Raw genomic sequence first — 17181 nt, 5'->3', positions numbered from 1 at the left:
AGGTTATTTTTATAAAACTCCTTTTTTTTTTTTGTCTATAGGTAGAGCATCATAAACAAGGTGGCCTATATAAGCAGCTGGAGAGACGGGAATGTTACATTGGCAAAAAGGTCAGAGTTGCAGATAAGAGATTCCAGCAATTATTGAAAGAGTTCAGAAAGAAAAGAGCAGAAGGCTGAGGGCAGAGCCTTCAGGAGATCTTGCTGCAAAGGCTGAAAACTGGTGGTTATCTCGCACAACCTCTTTTTTGACTTTACAGCTGCTTCCTTGCACACTGAAAACTTTGTTCTCTAAAATCATAGACTATCAGAAACTGTTGGAAGTTATATCAGTAAGAATAAAACATCCCACACTTGTCTGGAAGATCCAAGTCATAAGGGAAGCAGCCTTGATTGATTTTCAAGCCAGGAACAGAGCTTTGGGACAGGGGTTTCTGAAGATAACACATTTACCTTAACTTTGTAGTCCCAGGGGAAACAGGATCTTGGGGCCATTTGTAGTCCAGACCTGATATCACAGCTCTTCTTTGCTTAGAGGCTATTGTTAAAAAACAAAATTCAACCAAGTAGATGCGAAGATCTAAATGACTTTATTAAGCAATTCATGAGTCAGGCAACATCCCATCTAGCAATTAGAAGGGTGCTCGAAGTTGTACAAAATAAAAGTATTTTAAAAGAAGGGTGGGCAAGGGAGCTATTAGCGAAAGAAAAGAAAGGATTATTTTTGGGCCAAGACATCTTTTCTTAGAGGGAAGAGAAGGGGCAGTGTTTATATTGTGTAGATTGCCTCTTCTTTCTATGGGGGATGAAGAGAGCCTATGTGACTATCTTACTGGTGCTTGATCAGAAAATTCCATACTGGTTAAGGCCGTGTTTCTGGGAGAAGTTAAAACTGCAATTAGATCAGGTATTAAATCTAGGTTTGGTATCCTGTGCTTTCAGCACTAGTAACACCATTTTGGGCCTGTGTTCTGGAGCAAGGGAATGCTGCCCCATGCTCATAGAAGCCAACACTGTGGCACTGGCTTTTGAAAAAAGGAAAAGCTTTATTGTGAGGGTGATAGTAAGAGGACAGGAAGCAGAGCTCAAATCTGTCTCCTTGACCCAGAGTTCAGAGAGGTATTTAAGGGGTCGAGGGGAACAGGCTGGTATGCAGAAGCACTGGCAGGGCAAGTCGCAATTGGAGAGCTTTGGAACTTGGCCATTTATGGTTAGACATGGTAAGGGGCTTCAGCACTACATCTTCTTAGACGGTGGATCCTCCACTTCTGAAAGGGTTCCTGGTGTTCAGGTTCCGGTCCTCTCTTGTCTTTCGCTTCTGTGGGAGGCAGGGTTGGGGGTGAGGTGAAACTTTGGTTCAAGATGTAATGGGAAGTCAAAATTCTCTCCTCTGCTTATGCTTGGCTGAATAACTTGCAGTTTTGTTCTGTTGTCCCAGAAAAACAACTCAATTATCTTGTTAGGAACAGGATACAGCCAGTTCGAGCTGGTTCTACACTTATATCTGTGTTTTTTTCTTTAACACTATCAAAACACAACTTCATTTAAATTTTACCTGAACTCCACCCTCCCCCCAACACCCTGTAACTACATCTTTTCCTTTGTTTGGGGAGATGCCCCACAGTTCCTCTGGTGTGAGCTCTCCCTCATTGTAGTGGATCAATAAACCTGAATTTGTTGAATGAAGAACTCGGTTCTGGAGGTTTTAGGGTGATTTGGCAAAGACAGAGGGCATTGGAGGGCATTTTACAAACAAAAACTGGGAACCAGAGGAAGGGTTCCTAATTATCCTTGTAGTTCTCTTCCACAGCACTTCAGAGCAACTTCCATATGAAGAACCATAATGGTAACCATTTTCTAAAAGTAGGAGGCAAAATCAACTGTGGTTTACAGATAAATCCACAAATTTATCCAGGCCTTTTAAAATCATCTTTACACTCCAGGTCAGTCACTCCTCCGGTGTTGATCCTGATGAGCTTCGTATATTTATTACCGGGGAAGAGAGACCTCCCATTGACTGAGGGCCTTCTTCCACCTCACAGTAGTCTTCCACCTTTTTTCAACAACCTTCTTCATTTCTTAGTTAGAAATTTCCTTTTTCTTTCATATTCCGGTCTCCTCAATCCGCTCCCTCAAAGAGCAACCTCTTAAGCCAGAGCCATGTTCCACCCTTCATTCAAATCTTCCTTTTTCCGGCAAAGAGCTCTGAAAAAACAGACTAAGAATCAGTTTTCTCTCCAGACCAAATAGAAAGCAAATACTTTCTTATTGGAATATAGTTTATTTACCCGAACGACAACATAAAATAGTTTTAACAAATCCATTCTTCCCTAAAGAAAGCTAGGTGCGTCTGCCTCAGCTCTGGGAAATTCTGCAGCGGAATTGTAGTGCGAGCAGCCGCCGGGTGACCAAAGGTACTTCTACAAGAAAGCGGCTAGAAAAACTTGAATCTGCGACCGCCGGGCGGAGAGCGGCTGCCGGGCGGCGGAGCGTCCGGGCGCGGGCACCGATTGGTCGCTGGGGCGTCCGGACCTCCGCGCCTGCGCAGTGGTCCTTGCGCACCGCCCATCTCGCTGTCCCGTCGTGGGTCCGCGGCGGCCTTAGCAGTGACCGCGCGGCAGCCGGCAAACCGGCAAGCGGACGGGTGAGGGAACGGTGGGCCTAGCCTGCTCTCTCGAGGGAGGACTGGGACACCCTCCCGGTCTCCGGAATCCCTCCAACCCTCGCAGCCCGCTCAGGCCGGCGAGGGAGAAGCCGAGGAGCCGCCAACGCTCCACCCGGTGCCGCCGCCGCCATGGCTGCCATGATAGATCGGAAGTGAGCCTCAGGGCGACGGCTGCCGGTGCCGGCCCTTGGTGTTTTGGTTCCCCGGTCGCCCCCGCCTGGGGAAGCGCGACGCGGCGGACCCCTGATTCTCTCGGCTTCGCGACCGTGTACCTTCAGCTCAGGCCCGCTTCTTTCAAGACTGAGCGGCGGGGAGTGGCTCCCGGCCTCCGGCCCCGGCAGCGAGAAAGATGGCGGACCCAGCCGAGTGCAACATCAAAGTGATGTGTCGCTTCAGACCTCTCAACGATTCTGAAGTGAACCGCGGCGATAAATACATCGCCAAGTTTCAGGGAGAAGACACGGTCATGATCGCGGTGAGTGACCTCCGCCCCCACCCCTCGGTCCCTCTCCTTCGGTCCTGGCTGGGCTGGAGTTCAGGGAAGTGGCGAGGTGCCGAACGTAGAGGGAGCAGTGGTGCTCTAACCGTCCCTGGTGGAGTTTGCCGGTTCAGATAACCCAGAGCAGGGAGATTGCACATCTCCGCGGTTGTTCCCTGGCTCGTCCCCACCCTGGTCTTCAGTACCGGGAGACGGGAGGCGCCTTAGTCTCAGTCTGGGACACTCCCCCACCTGGGGCGCTGCAGGAACTGTCGGGGAGCAAGTTTAGTGTATATTCACTTGCCTGTTTGTGTGTGTGCAATTACTGTCTGTTGTTGATGGCTATTGGGGTTATAGACTACCCCCAATTTATCATTCTTAAAATAAGTAAGTAAGATTAAAGTTAAGCTAGAGACGTTTAGTTATGAGATCAGCCCTACTGTATGTTAAACAGTAAAGATACTTAGTTTTGTAGAAACGTATACACAACTACGTGTTGAACCATAGTGTTTATCTCTCGGGGGGAGGAAGAACTACCAAACTACAAATGTACCTCAAATGTTTAACCACCCGCTTTTTGTTAACAATTGAAAAAGACAAATAGAGGGCTATAAAAAGAAATAGGTGAGTTTTCTTTGAAATCAGAGTGATCGATTTTGTTTACAGATGGAGCCAATTCAGATTGGGTCATATAAGTGCTCAGAAAGGCCAGGTTTTGTCGGGTAACAGTCTAGGTAAGAGTGTTAATTTTTTGTGTGTATATCAGGAAGAATATTATAAAAAAGATAAAATTTTACCAGTAAACTAGAGTTCATGTTAGTATTAGATTCCCATTTCTACAATTAAGACCAACCTTGAAAAACTTTGATTTTGATAATCCCAAGGATGGTGATATATTGTCCCTTTTTGTAGTATAAAAACATAACATAACCAGAGGTGGCTAAAAGAGTACCAAGGAGGCCAGAATGTAAGGCTGATTTTTTTGAGTTCAAGGAGATTAAAATGGATAATAAGATACTGCATACAGAATAGTGAACTGTAACTAAAAATTAAAATCTTTCTTGATAATTCCATGTGACAGAACTTTTTCCTACATTGTTATCATGGTACAAAATTTTAATGTTAATTTTTATCTAATGGCATATTCCATCTTTAACATATTGTTTGGACAGTTTAATTTGTAAATAGGACAAAGGAGTCACAGGAGATATCATTTGATGATTAAAAGCATTGGACCTATTAAGACAGGACTAAAGTTCTTTAGTTTTTATGTTAAAGTTTCCAAATTTCAGGTCTAAAAGTTGTTTCACGCTGCTTGTTAGGCTTTTGGCAAACAAGTCATGAGGTTACTAACAACTGCCAGCTACTACAGTGTGAAGACTGTCAAGCTGGTTCTTTGTTAACAAGTGCACAAGAAAAACTTGATGTAAATGACATCATAGTGAGGCGAAGAAGTTAAGCACAGAAGTTGTCATCCTTTTCCTTTAGGATGATGTGTTTTATGTGTGACCAGAGGAGACTTGCAAGGCCTTGGTCGTTACTTGGCAAACTTGAGGCTACTAGTTTTCTCAGTTTTTGTGATGACTCTGCCTCAGCAGTGGTTGACACGTGAAAGCTATTTTTCTTTTAGATTTTTATTAAGACTATCTCATTTCTTCAGATTTTTTTTTGGTGTGTTTACACAAATCTAAATATCACCTAGATTTGTTTTTTGGAATGATAGAATTTAGGATTCACAAAATGTGTTAAGGTTAGGTTAGAAGAAGGCAGCCTTCTGATACAGTGCAAACATGACAAAATACAAAGAAAGAGTTAAAACAATTACCACAGGAAGCACATATTTATGTTAGGTTGTTTTCTTTGGATAAAGTTATAAGTTCCTTCCATGTTTCCTTAGTACTATAAATACATTTAAATGATATTATTAGAAATAATGGAAAGATGATTGAGCTTATGAATCAGTGATAGCAGTTAAGTTGGCCTTTAGGTAAACTGGCAAGCATTTTAGTCTTTTTTTTTTTTTTTTAATGAATAAGCAAAGATACATTACAGCTGAGTGACAAAGCTTTAAGAAATGTAAGGCAATATGTCCATTATTTTCAGGAACTAATCTTTTGCATATAGTACATCATTAATTACTCTGAGGTCTCACCTTTTTTTCAGTGTTTAAAATGAATTATTTTTTAAAGGTTGGTAATTTATAAGGGCTACTGGGAGAAATGAAGTTAGAAAGTCTCTAGGTAAAATCTTGGTTTGTTTTGTTTTTGCTGGATCTCGATCCTGATTCAAAATAGTTTAAGAAGGAATTGCTGTAATGCAGAATTTAAAATAAAATTATTTAAACATGATTTTAAAAGTTTGTACACAGTCTTCTAGTTAATCAAAATTTAAAGAATAACTATTTTGGTTTATAATGTTACTGAATTGTAAGTATAATCAATACTTACGTAGAAAATAATTTTTAAGGATTCTGATTTTCATCTAAATTCGAGTTCTAATATTTTGTCCACATTTTTTTCCTTTTACTTGTGTAATCAGTTATTTTAATATCATGCAATCCCATTGCAGGCAAATCTTGTAATCTTGTTTGTGTTCTGTGATCTTTAATAGTTTCTTTTTTGTAATAGCTTGGTGAAGTGCTTTACATATCACATATGGAGTGAAATAAATGAATTACTTTATGAAAAATGATACAAATAGAATCTATTTGCTTTAAGAGAACTTGATATCCACAAAAAAGGAAGGACAAGGGAAACTCCATATGTAGTTCAATTAAGTCTACTGAAAACAGAGAAATCCATAGAATCTATTTGCTTTAAGAGAACTTGATATCCACAAAAAAGGAAGGACAAGGGAAACTCCATATGTAGTTCAATTAAGTCTACTGAAAACAGAAAAATCCATAGAAAAAATTATTCCTGTATCTATGCATCATAAAAGTAGAACATATCCATTTGCATTAAGTATTTTTACTAATCATTGTTCCTTACATAGAATAGTATAGAGGCTGCCAGAGCCAAAAACAGGCTGTTGTAGTTCGTTGAAATTAGAGAATAAACATAATTAGATTGTCATCCCCAGTTCTTTGACTACAGCACAACAGTTTCCCTTTTCAAGTGAATGGTGATTTGATGTTTGATCCTGATTACCTTTACGGGAGAAAATTAAAAATTTAAGCAGCCATCGTTACATACAATTATGGAATGTTAGCCCACAATGTCTAATGAAAATCTAGTATCATATAAACCCCTGTTATCTGATGGTTACTATTCAGAATCCTTGCCAGAAGGGTCTCATATCCTAATTTGGTGTTCAGCCTGGTCTGTGCAGACTCAAACAGGAACCACTTCACTTAACAAATCTAAAGTATGATTGCAGTTCAAATAAACTTATTCTTATTTAGTCTGTTCCCTTGAAGCCTAAGTCAAATGTCAGTGCATCTTGTGGTTTGGAAATGTCTTTGAAGATACATAGAAATAAAGAGTGCATAATATGCATTTCAAGGCCAGGAACCAGGTTTTAAAATACAGATGTCTAGATATTGAAGTTTCCTTTGTTTAATTTACTTGAAAGATTGTTAGGTCAGAAATGTGCCTTAATTATAGACCATTCGAAATAGGTTTTATATTTTACAGGTCTTGTTTTTCATCCCAGGAAGCCAGGGTCAGTTAGTAACTTTATGGCTAGCTCTCTAATCAAAAATTTGCCTTACTTAATAAAATTATAATTTAGTTTTGGAATTCAAAAAGTCTATTTTATCAACTTAATACCAAGCACTTAAGTTCATTTTTTATTTAACAATGATATAACTTCTAAAAGAAATCATTGAATCCCAGCTTAATTATTTTTGTTTGTGTCTTTATAGTCATACTTTAATAAGGTTGTAGAGATAGTTTGCAATTTTGTCTATAGTAAACAGCTGCATAATGTACTTGTGAGGCAGGCTTTACAATTACCCGTTATTTTCGGCATATCTCTTTCTATATGGTCTACAAGTACTTATTTTTTTATAGATGTAATGATGGAGATAAGGACTTAAAACTCAGTAGTGTTCTTTCAGTAAGTGTTTTAATAAAATTTTACTATTTGGCTTATTTTCGAAGGATGCATTTGTCTTCATTTATCTTTTTTCTATTTGTTGCAAGCAAAATTGGAATTAATCATTGTTTAATTTTTGCTTTCATACAGATTTTTTACATATCGGTTATTGAATGTATATTTTAACTAGTTGCAATCTCTTCACCAGGTTGTGAGTTAAGACTAGAGGCTGTGTCCATTTCAATTCGGTTAACATTACTTGATCTACTTACATTAGATCCATGTACATAGCTTCTTAGCTTGGTATTCAAGAGTACCCAGGCTTATCCTCTGTTATTCTTTGAACACTACCTTCTATTCTTTGAACACTACCTTCTGTATTATTTAAATGTTATTTCTAAAAGTGTTCCTCATTTACAGTATCTGATACCTTATATATGCTTTGTTAGATAATGAAGAGGGAAAATTATTTCCTTTATGCATAGAAAAATATTAGCATGATTAATCTCTGAGTGGTTATTATTTTGATTGTATTTGTGTTTTCAAAATTGTTTCTCATGAATGCATCTTGAAAAGTAAAACAGTAGGTTGTCTTTTTTAGCCACATTTACAGATTTTAAATGTTAATGTCTTAGTGGCATTTTAACAAAAGGACACTTTTATGTTGTCTTAGCCAAAGAATAATCAGTCATTGAGATGCCTACTTTTAATTGACGCCAAAGTGAGGTCATTTTAGTATAGCCGTCAGAAATGCTTTCAACTGTGGGGTGAAAACAAATAACTGATAGTGGTTTAAGTAAATGAAAGGTTATTTTTCTTGTAAAGAAAAAAGCTGGAGACAAGCTCTACTGCTACTACTTACTAATATGTTATTCTCTGTATCATCACTTGTGTTATTTTTGCAAGGTGGATGTTACAGCTCCAGAAAGGAGAAAAGGCAGCTTCAGTTGAGTTGGTCCTTTTTATCATCAGGAAAACAAAACCCTTCTCCAAGGCCTCCCAGCAGACCATCACTTACTTCGTAGTATCCAGAACTGGGTCATGTGGCCACTACTTGCAAGAAGACTAGGCTAGCAGTTGGTTGGCTTTCCACTGGGAGGTTGCAAGAGAATAGGGGAATTGGGAATGGTTTCTGATAGCCCTTTTGGAAGTATCTGCTTCATTGTTACTGTTATTCTAAGCTTTGGGGGAGGGGGATTGTGGGATAACAGGTAAAAGTAAGGTCTTTTTTGTTTCTTTTTTGTTGTTGTTTTTAGCTAAGATTTAGAAAGTCTTCCATAATGTTAAGAATTTTTTCTGGAGTCATGATTGTTTTGTATTTTAGGGCTCAGCTTTCTTTCTTTTAGAAGAGACTTTAAAGAATAGGCACACACTTACCTCCAAATACCCAGAGCTCCCTTGCCCCCTCTCCTTTCGCCTTTAGATGCTCACTTTTCTCGCCTAGATTACTAAATTGTTTTTGTGAGCATTAAAACTTGCTCAGGTCTTGCCCACCTTAAAAAAATGTCTTTCTTAGACCCACAGCCAGATTTCTGCTCTACTTGGTTGCCGTCCATTTTTTTTTAACCCATTCCAATCTGACCTTTGTCATTGGCTACTTTTCAGTTTTGCCTTGACTTCTATATTTGACACAGCTATATTTGAAACAACCACTTCCTATATTTGACTTAAATCTATATTTGACACAATCACTCCGTCCTTGATTTGCATGGACACTATACTCTGATTTTTCATTCTGTGCCTCTGACTCCTCATACGTCAGCAGTTCTCTAAATGTGTCCCCAAGGTGGAGTCCCCAAGATCCTTTTAGGGGTTTCACAAAGTCAAAACTATTTTCAAAATAACAGTAAGATGTTATTTGCCCCTCTCCTTCCTTTTCTTTTTTTTTTTACTGTGGTGACAATTGCATTGATCTTTGTTCTTTATACTTTAAATTTTACATCCTTTGGTTTTTTTGAATGCTACAAGCTCCTTTCTGCGTTAGGATTTTTAAGCATCCTATTCCCAGTGCCTAGACTACTTAGCCACACTCACTCTCCCTCATAACTAATAATGAAGAAAGCGACAATGGGCCAGATACTACTTATTCTGAAGTTCTTAAACATCCCTTCTCCAGTGTTTTCCTGACATTCTTCACCTTCCCCCAGACTCAGGTTCTCCTGTTAGATGTTCTCATAGTACTTTCATAACACTGTTGTTTGACTCAGAATTCTAGTCACTTAATTATTTATATGATGTCTGCCCCACTGTTAACTTATGCTTCACTAAAACAGAGAATGAACCTGTCTCGCTTATCATTCTAGCATGGCGTCTAGCACAATAGACATTCCATACATGTTTGTTAAATGAATGAATGATTGAAAAGCTGTTGTAGTAAAGCTGAAGGAGCCCTGAACTAAAAGACAGGAAATATGGGTTTTAATTTTAATGTTGTCATTAACAACTTTTGTACCTTTCAGGATTTTAGTTTACCTGCAGTATTATATTAGTTTGAAAATATTGTCTCAACACCTGCCAGAGTAGACACTCATTAAATAAAAATTCACTCAGCAATATTTGCGTGCCTACCATAGTAGTGCAAATTATAATTACTGTGCTAGTCCCTAGAAATACAACAAAGACTAAAACAGACATTCTTGTTTTTGTGGAGTTTATTTTAGTTGATTTGTACTTAGTGATCCCTAAGATCCCTTCCACAAAGATTCTGTGACATGAAGTGATGCATAAAAGGTATCCTATTGTGAAGGTTAAATATATATCTTTAAAGGAGCTTAGAAATGCATTCATCTTTAATTTGTTGAAACCTTTGTTTCTGTTTTTTCAGACCAAGCCTTATGCATTTGATAGGGTGTTCCAGTCAAACACATCTCAAGAGCAAGTGTATAATGACTGTGCAAAGAAGATTGTTAAAGGTAAACATATTTCATCTGTTAAGTTTTCCCAGCAATAAGTGAAATTTTGTTTATAATCTTTCCCATTAACCCAAGATTCTTTTTTTTATTTTAATGCCCCATTCTTCTTATTTAAACAACTTTCTCCAGCAATTAATTAATAAAAGGTCAAATACTGTTAGTAAACATACTATTACTCAAATTCTGTGATCTAATTTATATACAGTACCTGATGAAGGAACTTTTTAAGAATTATAGTGTTACACTATAGTGTGATTGGAAGATGCATTTCTACGAGATATTCCCAGGAGAGTTTCTAAAGTAGCAATTTTAGAAATATAGTATCATAAGAATTAAAATAAAATTGCTAAACAGGTTTCTAAAAAGTAGTAGAAAATGGCAGTATGTCATTCTTCCATTTCATTGTTACTCCTTTCTCAAAGAGTTATCTTGTATCAGCAGAGGAACCTTTGAGGAATTTAACAGAGGTTGTCCAGGATAAGAAAAGTATGTGCATTCCAGTTAATACTATTGACTTGTACTAGGATATTTTTCAATTTTATATTTTCTAAAATCATAGAAATCATATCTGGACTTCCAGTTATAGAAATCTCTTTTCTCAAAGGGATTTTACAATTAAATAGCCATTACTTTATGATTTATTCCATATTTTGACAGCTCTAGTTGTTGAAAAGTGCTTCTTAGATTGAGGCAAAATCTATCCTCTTGTAGCATTCACCAGGCTGGGAAGGTTGGTATTCAGTATAAAAGTGGACTGGTTAGGATTAGGTAGGAGCATAGACAGTTTATCTAGTAACAAGAGGGAGGGTAGAGTTTATGGATAGAAATAGGTTTAAAGATGTGATGAAAGGAAAATGTAGATGTTCTCTTCATATTAATTCCATTTTGTCTATGATATAGGAAGCAGAGTTATCACAGAGAAGATGCAAGAGGTGGTTCTAGGAAAAGATATTAAGTCAGCTATCAAGCAATATAGAAGTGAATGGATTAGGAAAATGTGGCAGTAGCGCCAGGCAGCATTAAGGGCCCACTTGAGGTTAGCTGCCTGAAGAGTCAAATGTACCCATTTGGGATTTTTCCAGGCGAGTACAAAAGAGAGAAAGAAGGGCAAGAGAATTGAGGGTGTTGTCAAGGGAGTGATGATAGTGGTGAACCATGGGATCTAAGGTGGGTAAAGGGAAGGAGGAAATGGAGAGGCGTGGATTTGAGGAACAGTGAAAAAAGATGGTAAGATTAGTGTGTTATAGTCTCACTGGAGTCGAAGATTTGTTGCAGTTGATACTAGAGTATGACCATGGAGTTGGCATCTGAAGGAGTAAAAGATAAGATCATGGAAAAAGTTAGGTCAAGGATCTGAGACCAGGGAATTTTAGTGTGAACAGCTACTATATGGTCATTGAAACCACCAAGTATTAAAACAGGAATGGCATTGATGAGAATGTTCTGGATGCTGAAATCTTCATAAAATGAGAATGTGTGATTCTGTGAAGGGAAGTTATTTTCTTAATCATCCATAATTGTACTTGGGGTAATTCATAGCCTAGGATATTTTCACTCTACAAAATTAGACTTCAAGCAGTTGTTAGAATAGGAGCTGTCACTATTTCCTGCTTCTATGCCAGCTTTGTAATTTATATTAGAAAGGTATCACCTGGCTGTGACTTTTTATTTTTATCTTCACTCATATGCTCTTTACCATTTTAGAGGAGCCTAGATGTAGTTAGTGGCTAGTAAGTCTTGACTAGCTAAGGGTATGAATGTGGCAGAGCTAACCAATAACAATTAAATAACAGATTTAGGGAGAGAGATGGGGTGAGGGTAGGTGGTGGGTGTCTGGTGAGGTGTGAGGAATAAATACATGGCAGGTTGAACTTGCGATAGTCATTGGCAAACACATCAAGTGGAAGGCCATGGTTAGAAACTGGTGGTAGGCAAGGATTGGCAAAATGATGAGCCAGCTGGTATTTCTTCTGAGTTGTAGATTTGATGAGAAGCTACCAGGAGTGACCTGAAGCAGCTGGTACTCTCTGGGGGCCCTGGTAGTCCACCAAGGTTGCATTCTTTCGTACATTTCTATGCAAATCTATAACTTTCTGTAGATTCATTAGATAGATTTTTTTTTTTTTGAACAGGCTTACCACTTGTATTCTCTTAATTCTGAATCAGAGTGATGTCTGAAAGTTTGTTTCCCCTGTATGAAGTAGTTGTCAGTTATTTAGTACTTGTCTTATGGCAGGCATAACACCAGGCCTTCATAAATTCCTCAGTTTCCTACCATGGCTACCTGACTTGGACTGTCTGCCACCGAATCGACATTTAATTTTTCCAGACATAGCCTGCCATATATTTATATTAGTTCTTGTGTTCATGGGTAGTGTAGTGGTTAGGGGAATGTATGTGAAGCCAAGACTGGGTTTGCATCCCAGCTCCATCTTATTAGCTATGGTACTATAGGCAAGTTATTTCTTGTCCATTCCTCAGTAATGGGACTAAAAATAGTACCTTGCATAGAGTGTTGTGAGAAATACATTAATATATGAAAAATTACTAGAGTCTGACACTTCGTACGTTCTCAGATGTTAACAATAATAATTTATATGATGACTTCTAATTATTTTCCCCTAAGCACACATTTTGCAAGTAAAGATGCTGAAGTTCAGAGAGACTAAGCGACTTTTAGAAAGTAATATGCTGTTGTCTCACTTCCTAAATTGTTTACAAATAATGAAAGAAGTACTATTTGTCCATAGTTGTCCGCCTATGCCTGTTTCTGACAAGAATGGCAAAAAGTGTATTTCAAAAGGGGAGGGAGGCTTTGGAAAGGCTCTGTGTGTTAGTGATGATGATAGTCATTCAGCAAACATTTGAGTTCCTACTAAGTGCCAGGCACTGTGCTAAGAGTTAAACACAGCCCAGCCTCCACTTTACAGTCTGGTTAGGAAGACAGACAGGTAAATTGACACTTGCAATATACACTGATAAGTATTACGATTAAATGTAGATGCTATAAGAACACTTAGGATGAGGCTTTTACCTAGATTTATTTGGAGGTGGGTTATGGAGTTTCAGCTGAAGGAAGAAATAGAGCCTGAGCTGGTCTTAAAATATAAACAAAGAATAGGGAGAGGGAGGGATGCCTTCCAGGTAAAGAGATGACACATGGACTAATAGTGCATGCCCCATATGAGATGAGTACTACATGTGTGGAGAACAACTTACAGTGTAACTGTGAAGTTTAACCATATGAAATGGTCAGATTTGACCATTTTTACAAATAAAAATGGCATTGTGAGGGGGAGGATGGTGGGAGATAGAGCTGAAAAAAGGAACAAACCAGGTCAAAAAGTGCCTGATTTTATCTGATTACAGATGTGTCCCTTCTAGGATTCTCAAATAGATAAATATTTGTATTTTTTTAAAGATCCGTATTTAAGATATATATGTTTCATTGTACATTTTAACTCAGGAATAAAACTGCAGAATACTGAATACTAGTTAATGGTCTATGCAAGGCCAAGTATTTAGGTGAAAATGTATTGAAGTCTGTAGTTTACTTTGAAATACATTAAAAAAATAAGATGGATGGCTAGCAGACAGTAGAATAAAATGTTTATGGTGAAATCTTGGTGGTGGTTGTAAGGGTGTTCATTAAAGCTTATTAAGTTTTTCTATATGTTTAGATTTTTTTTTAAATAAAATATTGGGAGTTAAATCACTGTAAAGTCGAAAGTCAGGAATAGACTTTGCAAGAAATAGACTAGGCAAGAAAATATTTTCCTAATTGATAAAAATGTTATTGCTTTGGTGACACAAGACATTATCTAGAAATCACCTAATCAGTCATTGCTGTGTCCCCTCCACCCAGAGCAGAGCTTGGATCATCACAGGTGCTCAGTAAATATTTGAGAATGTTGAATATCCATAAAGTCTGTAATCATAAAAATTTTAAAGTTATGCTTAAAGTTCCAAATCTGAATGTGTTACATATATTTATTATCCTAGGATCCTTCGTGTAATAGTTTCATGTAACATAAATTACTGTGATATCATATAGACATAGGCTAATAATGTGATCTTGAGAGAGTCACTCATTCACCTACAAATATTAAGTTCCTCTTGTGGTGGTAGTCAGGTAATTGGCTCATATCATGAACGAATCTTTTATAGATCTAACAAATTTTAGAATTTATGCTTAGATTTTGTGTGATTGATAAAAGATCTTAAGCAGAGGGTATACATAGACATACTGAGAACTGTTAGGTATAAAGGGAGCGAATTGAAAGGGTCTAGTGTTTTTTTTCTCCAGATTATTTCTTCTTCAGAGTTGCTGACAGAAGTACTACCATCCCAAATTATTTTAAATGTGATTCTTGAAATTATTTTGCTTTCCTCCTTAAAACCAAAAAAGATTTTGAAAAAGTTAAAAATGTTTGAATTCTCACAATTTTCCCAGGGAAGTACTGATGCCTTCTTTTTCTCATTAACAAATATTTCTGCCCAATGAGGGGATCCTTTTTTTTTTTAAATAATCAATTGAGAAAACAAGAATTGGCTTGCTTACTAATTTATTTTCCACTATTACCATCTGCTGTTTCTAACAGAGGCTTCTCTTTTTAGAGTTTCTCTAGAGTAGAAAATAGTTTCATAATAGTTTTCTTGTCACCAAAACAGAACATAAGGAATCCTCGAAAATTGGAAATCAAAAGATCACCTCGCTCACTCATATTCTCTTTTTTTGTCCCTTTAACTTAGTAAAGGTAGATACTTAAATGTTAACGGTAGCTTTGGGAGTACATAAAGGGCTAGAAAAGATATTTTTAATTTCACAGGAAACTTTCTGATAATTGATTTTGAGGTAGAACTGGACTTGTTATAATTTGGATAAGGAGGAGTATGTGGATTTTTGAGATTTAACCTCTTGTTAACCACCAATCAATAGTCCTATTTCTAAATGCTAATTAATATTTGTATGTAAATTGGCAGAGCATTTTTTTCTTTTAAGTCAACATAAAGCTTTGGCATACAGATGTAAATTGCGTTTGAGATGTATACTGACATATGTGGTGATTATAAACAACAGAATTTAAAATTTCTTATTGACCACAGAAAGTAATCTGGGCTGGAGAGAAAGTAATTGCTATGATGGAACATCACTAAGAAAATTACTGTTATTTATTTCCTTTAACGTGTTTATAAATCTTTCATGTACTAAACTTTGACACTATTTCATATTAGTGTAAAGACAATCTGAATCTTTCTCACTGTTCTTCCCACAAATATTTTATTAGATTTGATTATGCATGGATAGGAACAAGATTAATGTATGTGAGAATTATTTAGTGTTTTCTAACATTCTGAAGTAATTTCCTAAGACTCATAAGGGAAAAAAGCCCCTGAGTATAAAATCTCTTATTTTCTTGCAGATGTACTTGAGGGATATAATGGAACAATATTTGCATATGGACAGACATCCTCTGGGAAGACACACACAATGGAGGTAATATTTTATAATCTGTATTTGGATGTAATTTGCAGTACGGACAGTACATTTAGTCATTATTTGTGAAACTACAGTATTTATATGTAATTTACCACAGGTTTTATGTGTATTTATATACAGTATTTTAGATATTTGTAGAGCCATTTTCATCAAAAAATAACAACAATTAAAATTCCTGTCCTCTATTGACTATAAATTGTACATTGAAAGTTTTGAGTTTTAATTCATACATCAATTTAAAAAGTCTAGTTTTGTTTTCTGTTTAGGGTAAACTTCATGATCCGGAAGGCATGGGAATTATTCCAAGAATAGTGCAAGATATTTTTAATTATATTTACTCCATGGATGAAAATTTGGAATTTCATATTAAGGTAAAATCCTTGGGGAAAGGTTGTATTTTATGCCTAGAATAAGTCGATTTCAAAAAAAAATAATAAATGCTAATTTCCTTTTCAAAAGTATTTTAAGATATTTTGAAAATTATTTTATGGACAGGTATAATGATCATTAGAGTTAGTAAACTTGGATTCCTCATCTGACATTAGAATACCAAATTAAACAAGTTAGCTGTCTCTTTTGTCTTATCTTCCTTCTTTGTAAAGGAGTTTGTTTTACTGTAGAACTCAAAGGTTCTTACTATGCTAACTAGTCTAATTCATTTCAGATGAAGATATGTAATGGAAATTGGTTTTTAATTATAAAAGCAATTTGATGAATTTAGGTCTTCCTGTTAGAATATGAGCTATGGCTGAATTGTTGGTAACTCTGTCCCCCTAATCTAGATGATACTTGGCACTTAGACCCCAGTAAATATTTAATGAATAAATGAATAAATTATTATAATTTTAATTGGTTAATCCTTTTTCCTTTATTTTTTTGCCCTTTAGGTTTCATATTTTGAAATTTATTTGGATAAGATAAGGGACCTATTAGATGGTAAGTTAAATTCTTGCTCTTTGATCATTTTAATATAGCATGTGTTACTTTTTTTAGTAGTAAATGTGAGACCATTTCTTAGTAACCAATATGAAATTGACAAGTTGTAGGAAACAAACGCTTAAAAATTCATCTTTTAAAGTTTTGGAAGAATGCCTTTTGACACATAGAATGACTTATTTAAAGCAGATATTTATGAGTGCTTCTTAAGTAGTAATTAGAGCATTGAACTGAGTTAAAGAACCAGAGTCCTGATTATCTGGTCTTCTATCAGCTGTCAATTAGATATATTGTTTATGGACAAACGGTCACATCACTCTGGCTTAATGCTTTTATTTCCAAAATGTGGATGGTAGAGGTTGAATTGGCTTTAAGGTTCTATATTGCTGCATTGGTTTCTATGTAAATTTCCCACTATTCTACAGGGTTTTAATGGTGATGTTTTCATGTTTTTAAAGTTTATCTTATTAAGCTACTTTGGGAAAGAAACAGTCAATTGAATTTCACAGCCAGTGTTGGAGTTTAGGAGAGTTGCTAATACTCCTTTTTCTTTTTCAGTTTCAAAGACCAACCTTTCAGTTCATGAAGATAAAAACCGAGTACCATATGTAAAGGTACTTATAAAATAATATTGAAAGAATGTTTAGAAAAGT

General features: G+C 36.5%; 1 protein-coding gene and 1 long non-coding RNA gene across 2 annotated transcripts in view; one reads left to right on the top strand and one right to left on the bottom strand.

The window, feature by feature from the left end:
- Window positions 1-570: 570 nt before the first annotated feature.
- Window positions 571-2462, bottom strand: LOC112481866. Its single transcript, XR_003047062.1, has 2 exons — window positions 2288-2462; window positions 571-2204 (listed from the first exon to the last, which is right to left on the bottom strand). It is a non-coding gene; the product is annotated as an uncharacterized LOC112481866 (long non-coding RNA).
- A 101-nt stretch (window positions 2463-2563) lies between these two features.
- The window catches only part of KIF5B (kinesin family member 5B), a 37134-nt gene continuing 22516 nt past the window's right edge, over window positions 2564-17181 (top strand). The window contains exons 1-6 of the mRNA XM_006914469.3: window positions 2564-3139; window positions 10005-10092; window positions 15516-15589; window positions 15859-15963; window positions 16480-16528; window positions 17087-17142. Of these exons, the coding sequence (XP_006914531.1) occupies window positions 3014-3139; window positions 10005-10092; window positions 15516-15589; window positions 15859-15963; window positions 16480-16528; window positions 17087-17142 (498 nt within the window). The 5' untranslated portion in view covers window positions 2564-3013. The remainder of the gene's footprint in view (window positions 3140-10004; window positions 10093-15515; window positions 15590-15858; window positions 15964-16479; window positions 16529-17086; window positions 17143-17181) is intronic.

Source organism: Pteropus alecto, unplaced genomic scaffold (genome assembly GCF_000325575.1).
Source record: "Pteropus alecto unplaced genomic scaffold, ASM32557v1 scaffold605, whole genome shotgun sequence".
NCBI lineage: Eukaryota > Metazoa > Chordata > Mammalia > Chiroptera > Pteropodidae > Pteropus > Pteropus alecto.
This window is presented reverse-complemented; position numbering and strand designations above follow the sequence as displayed.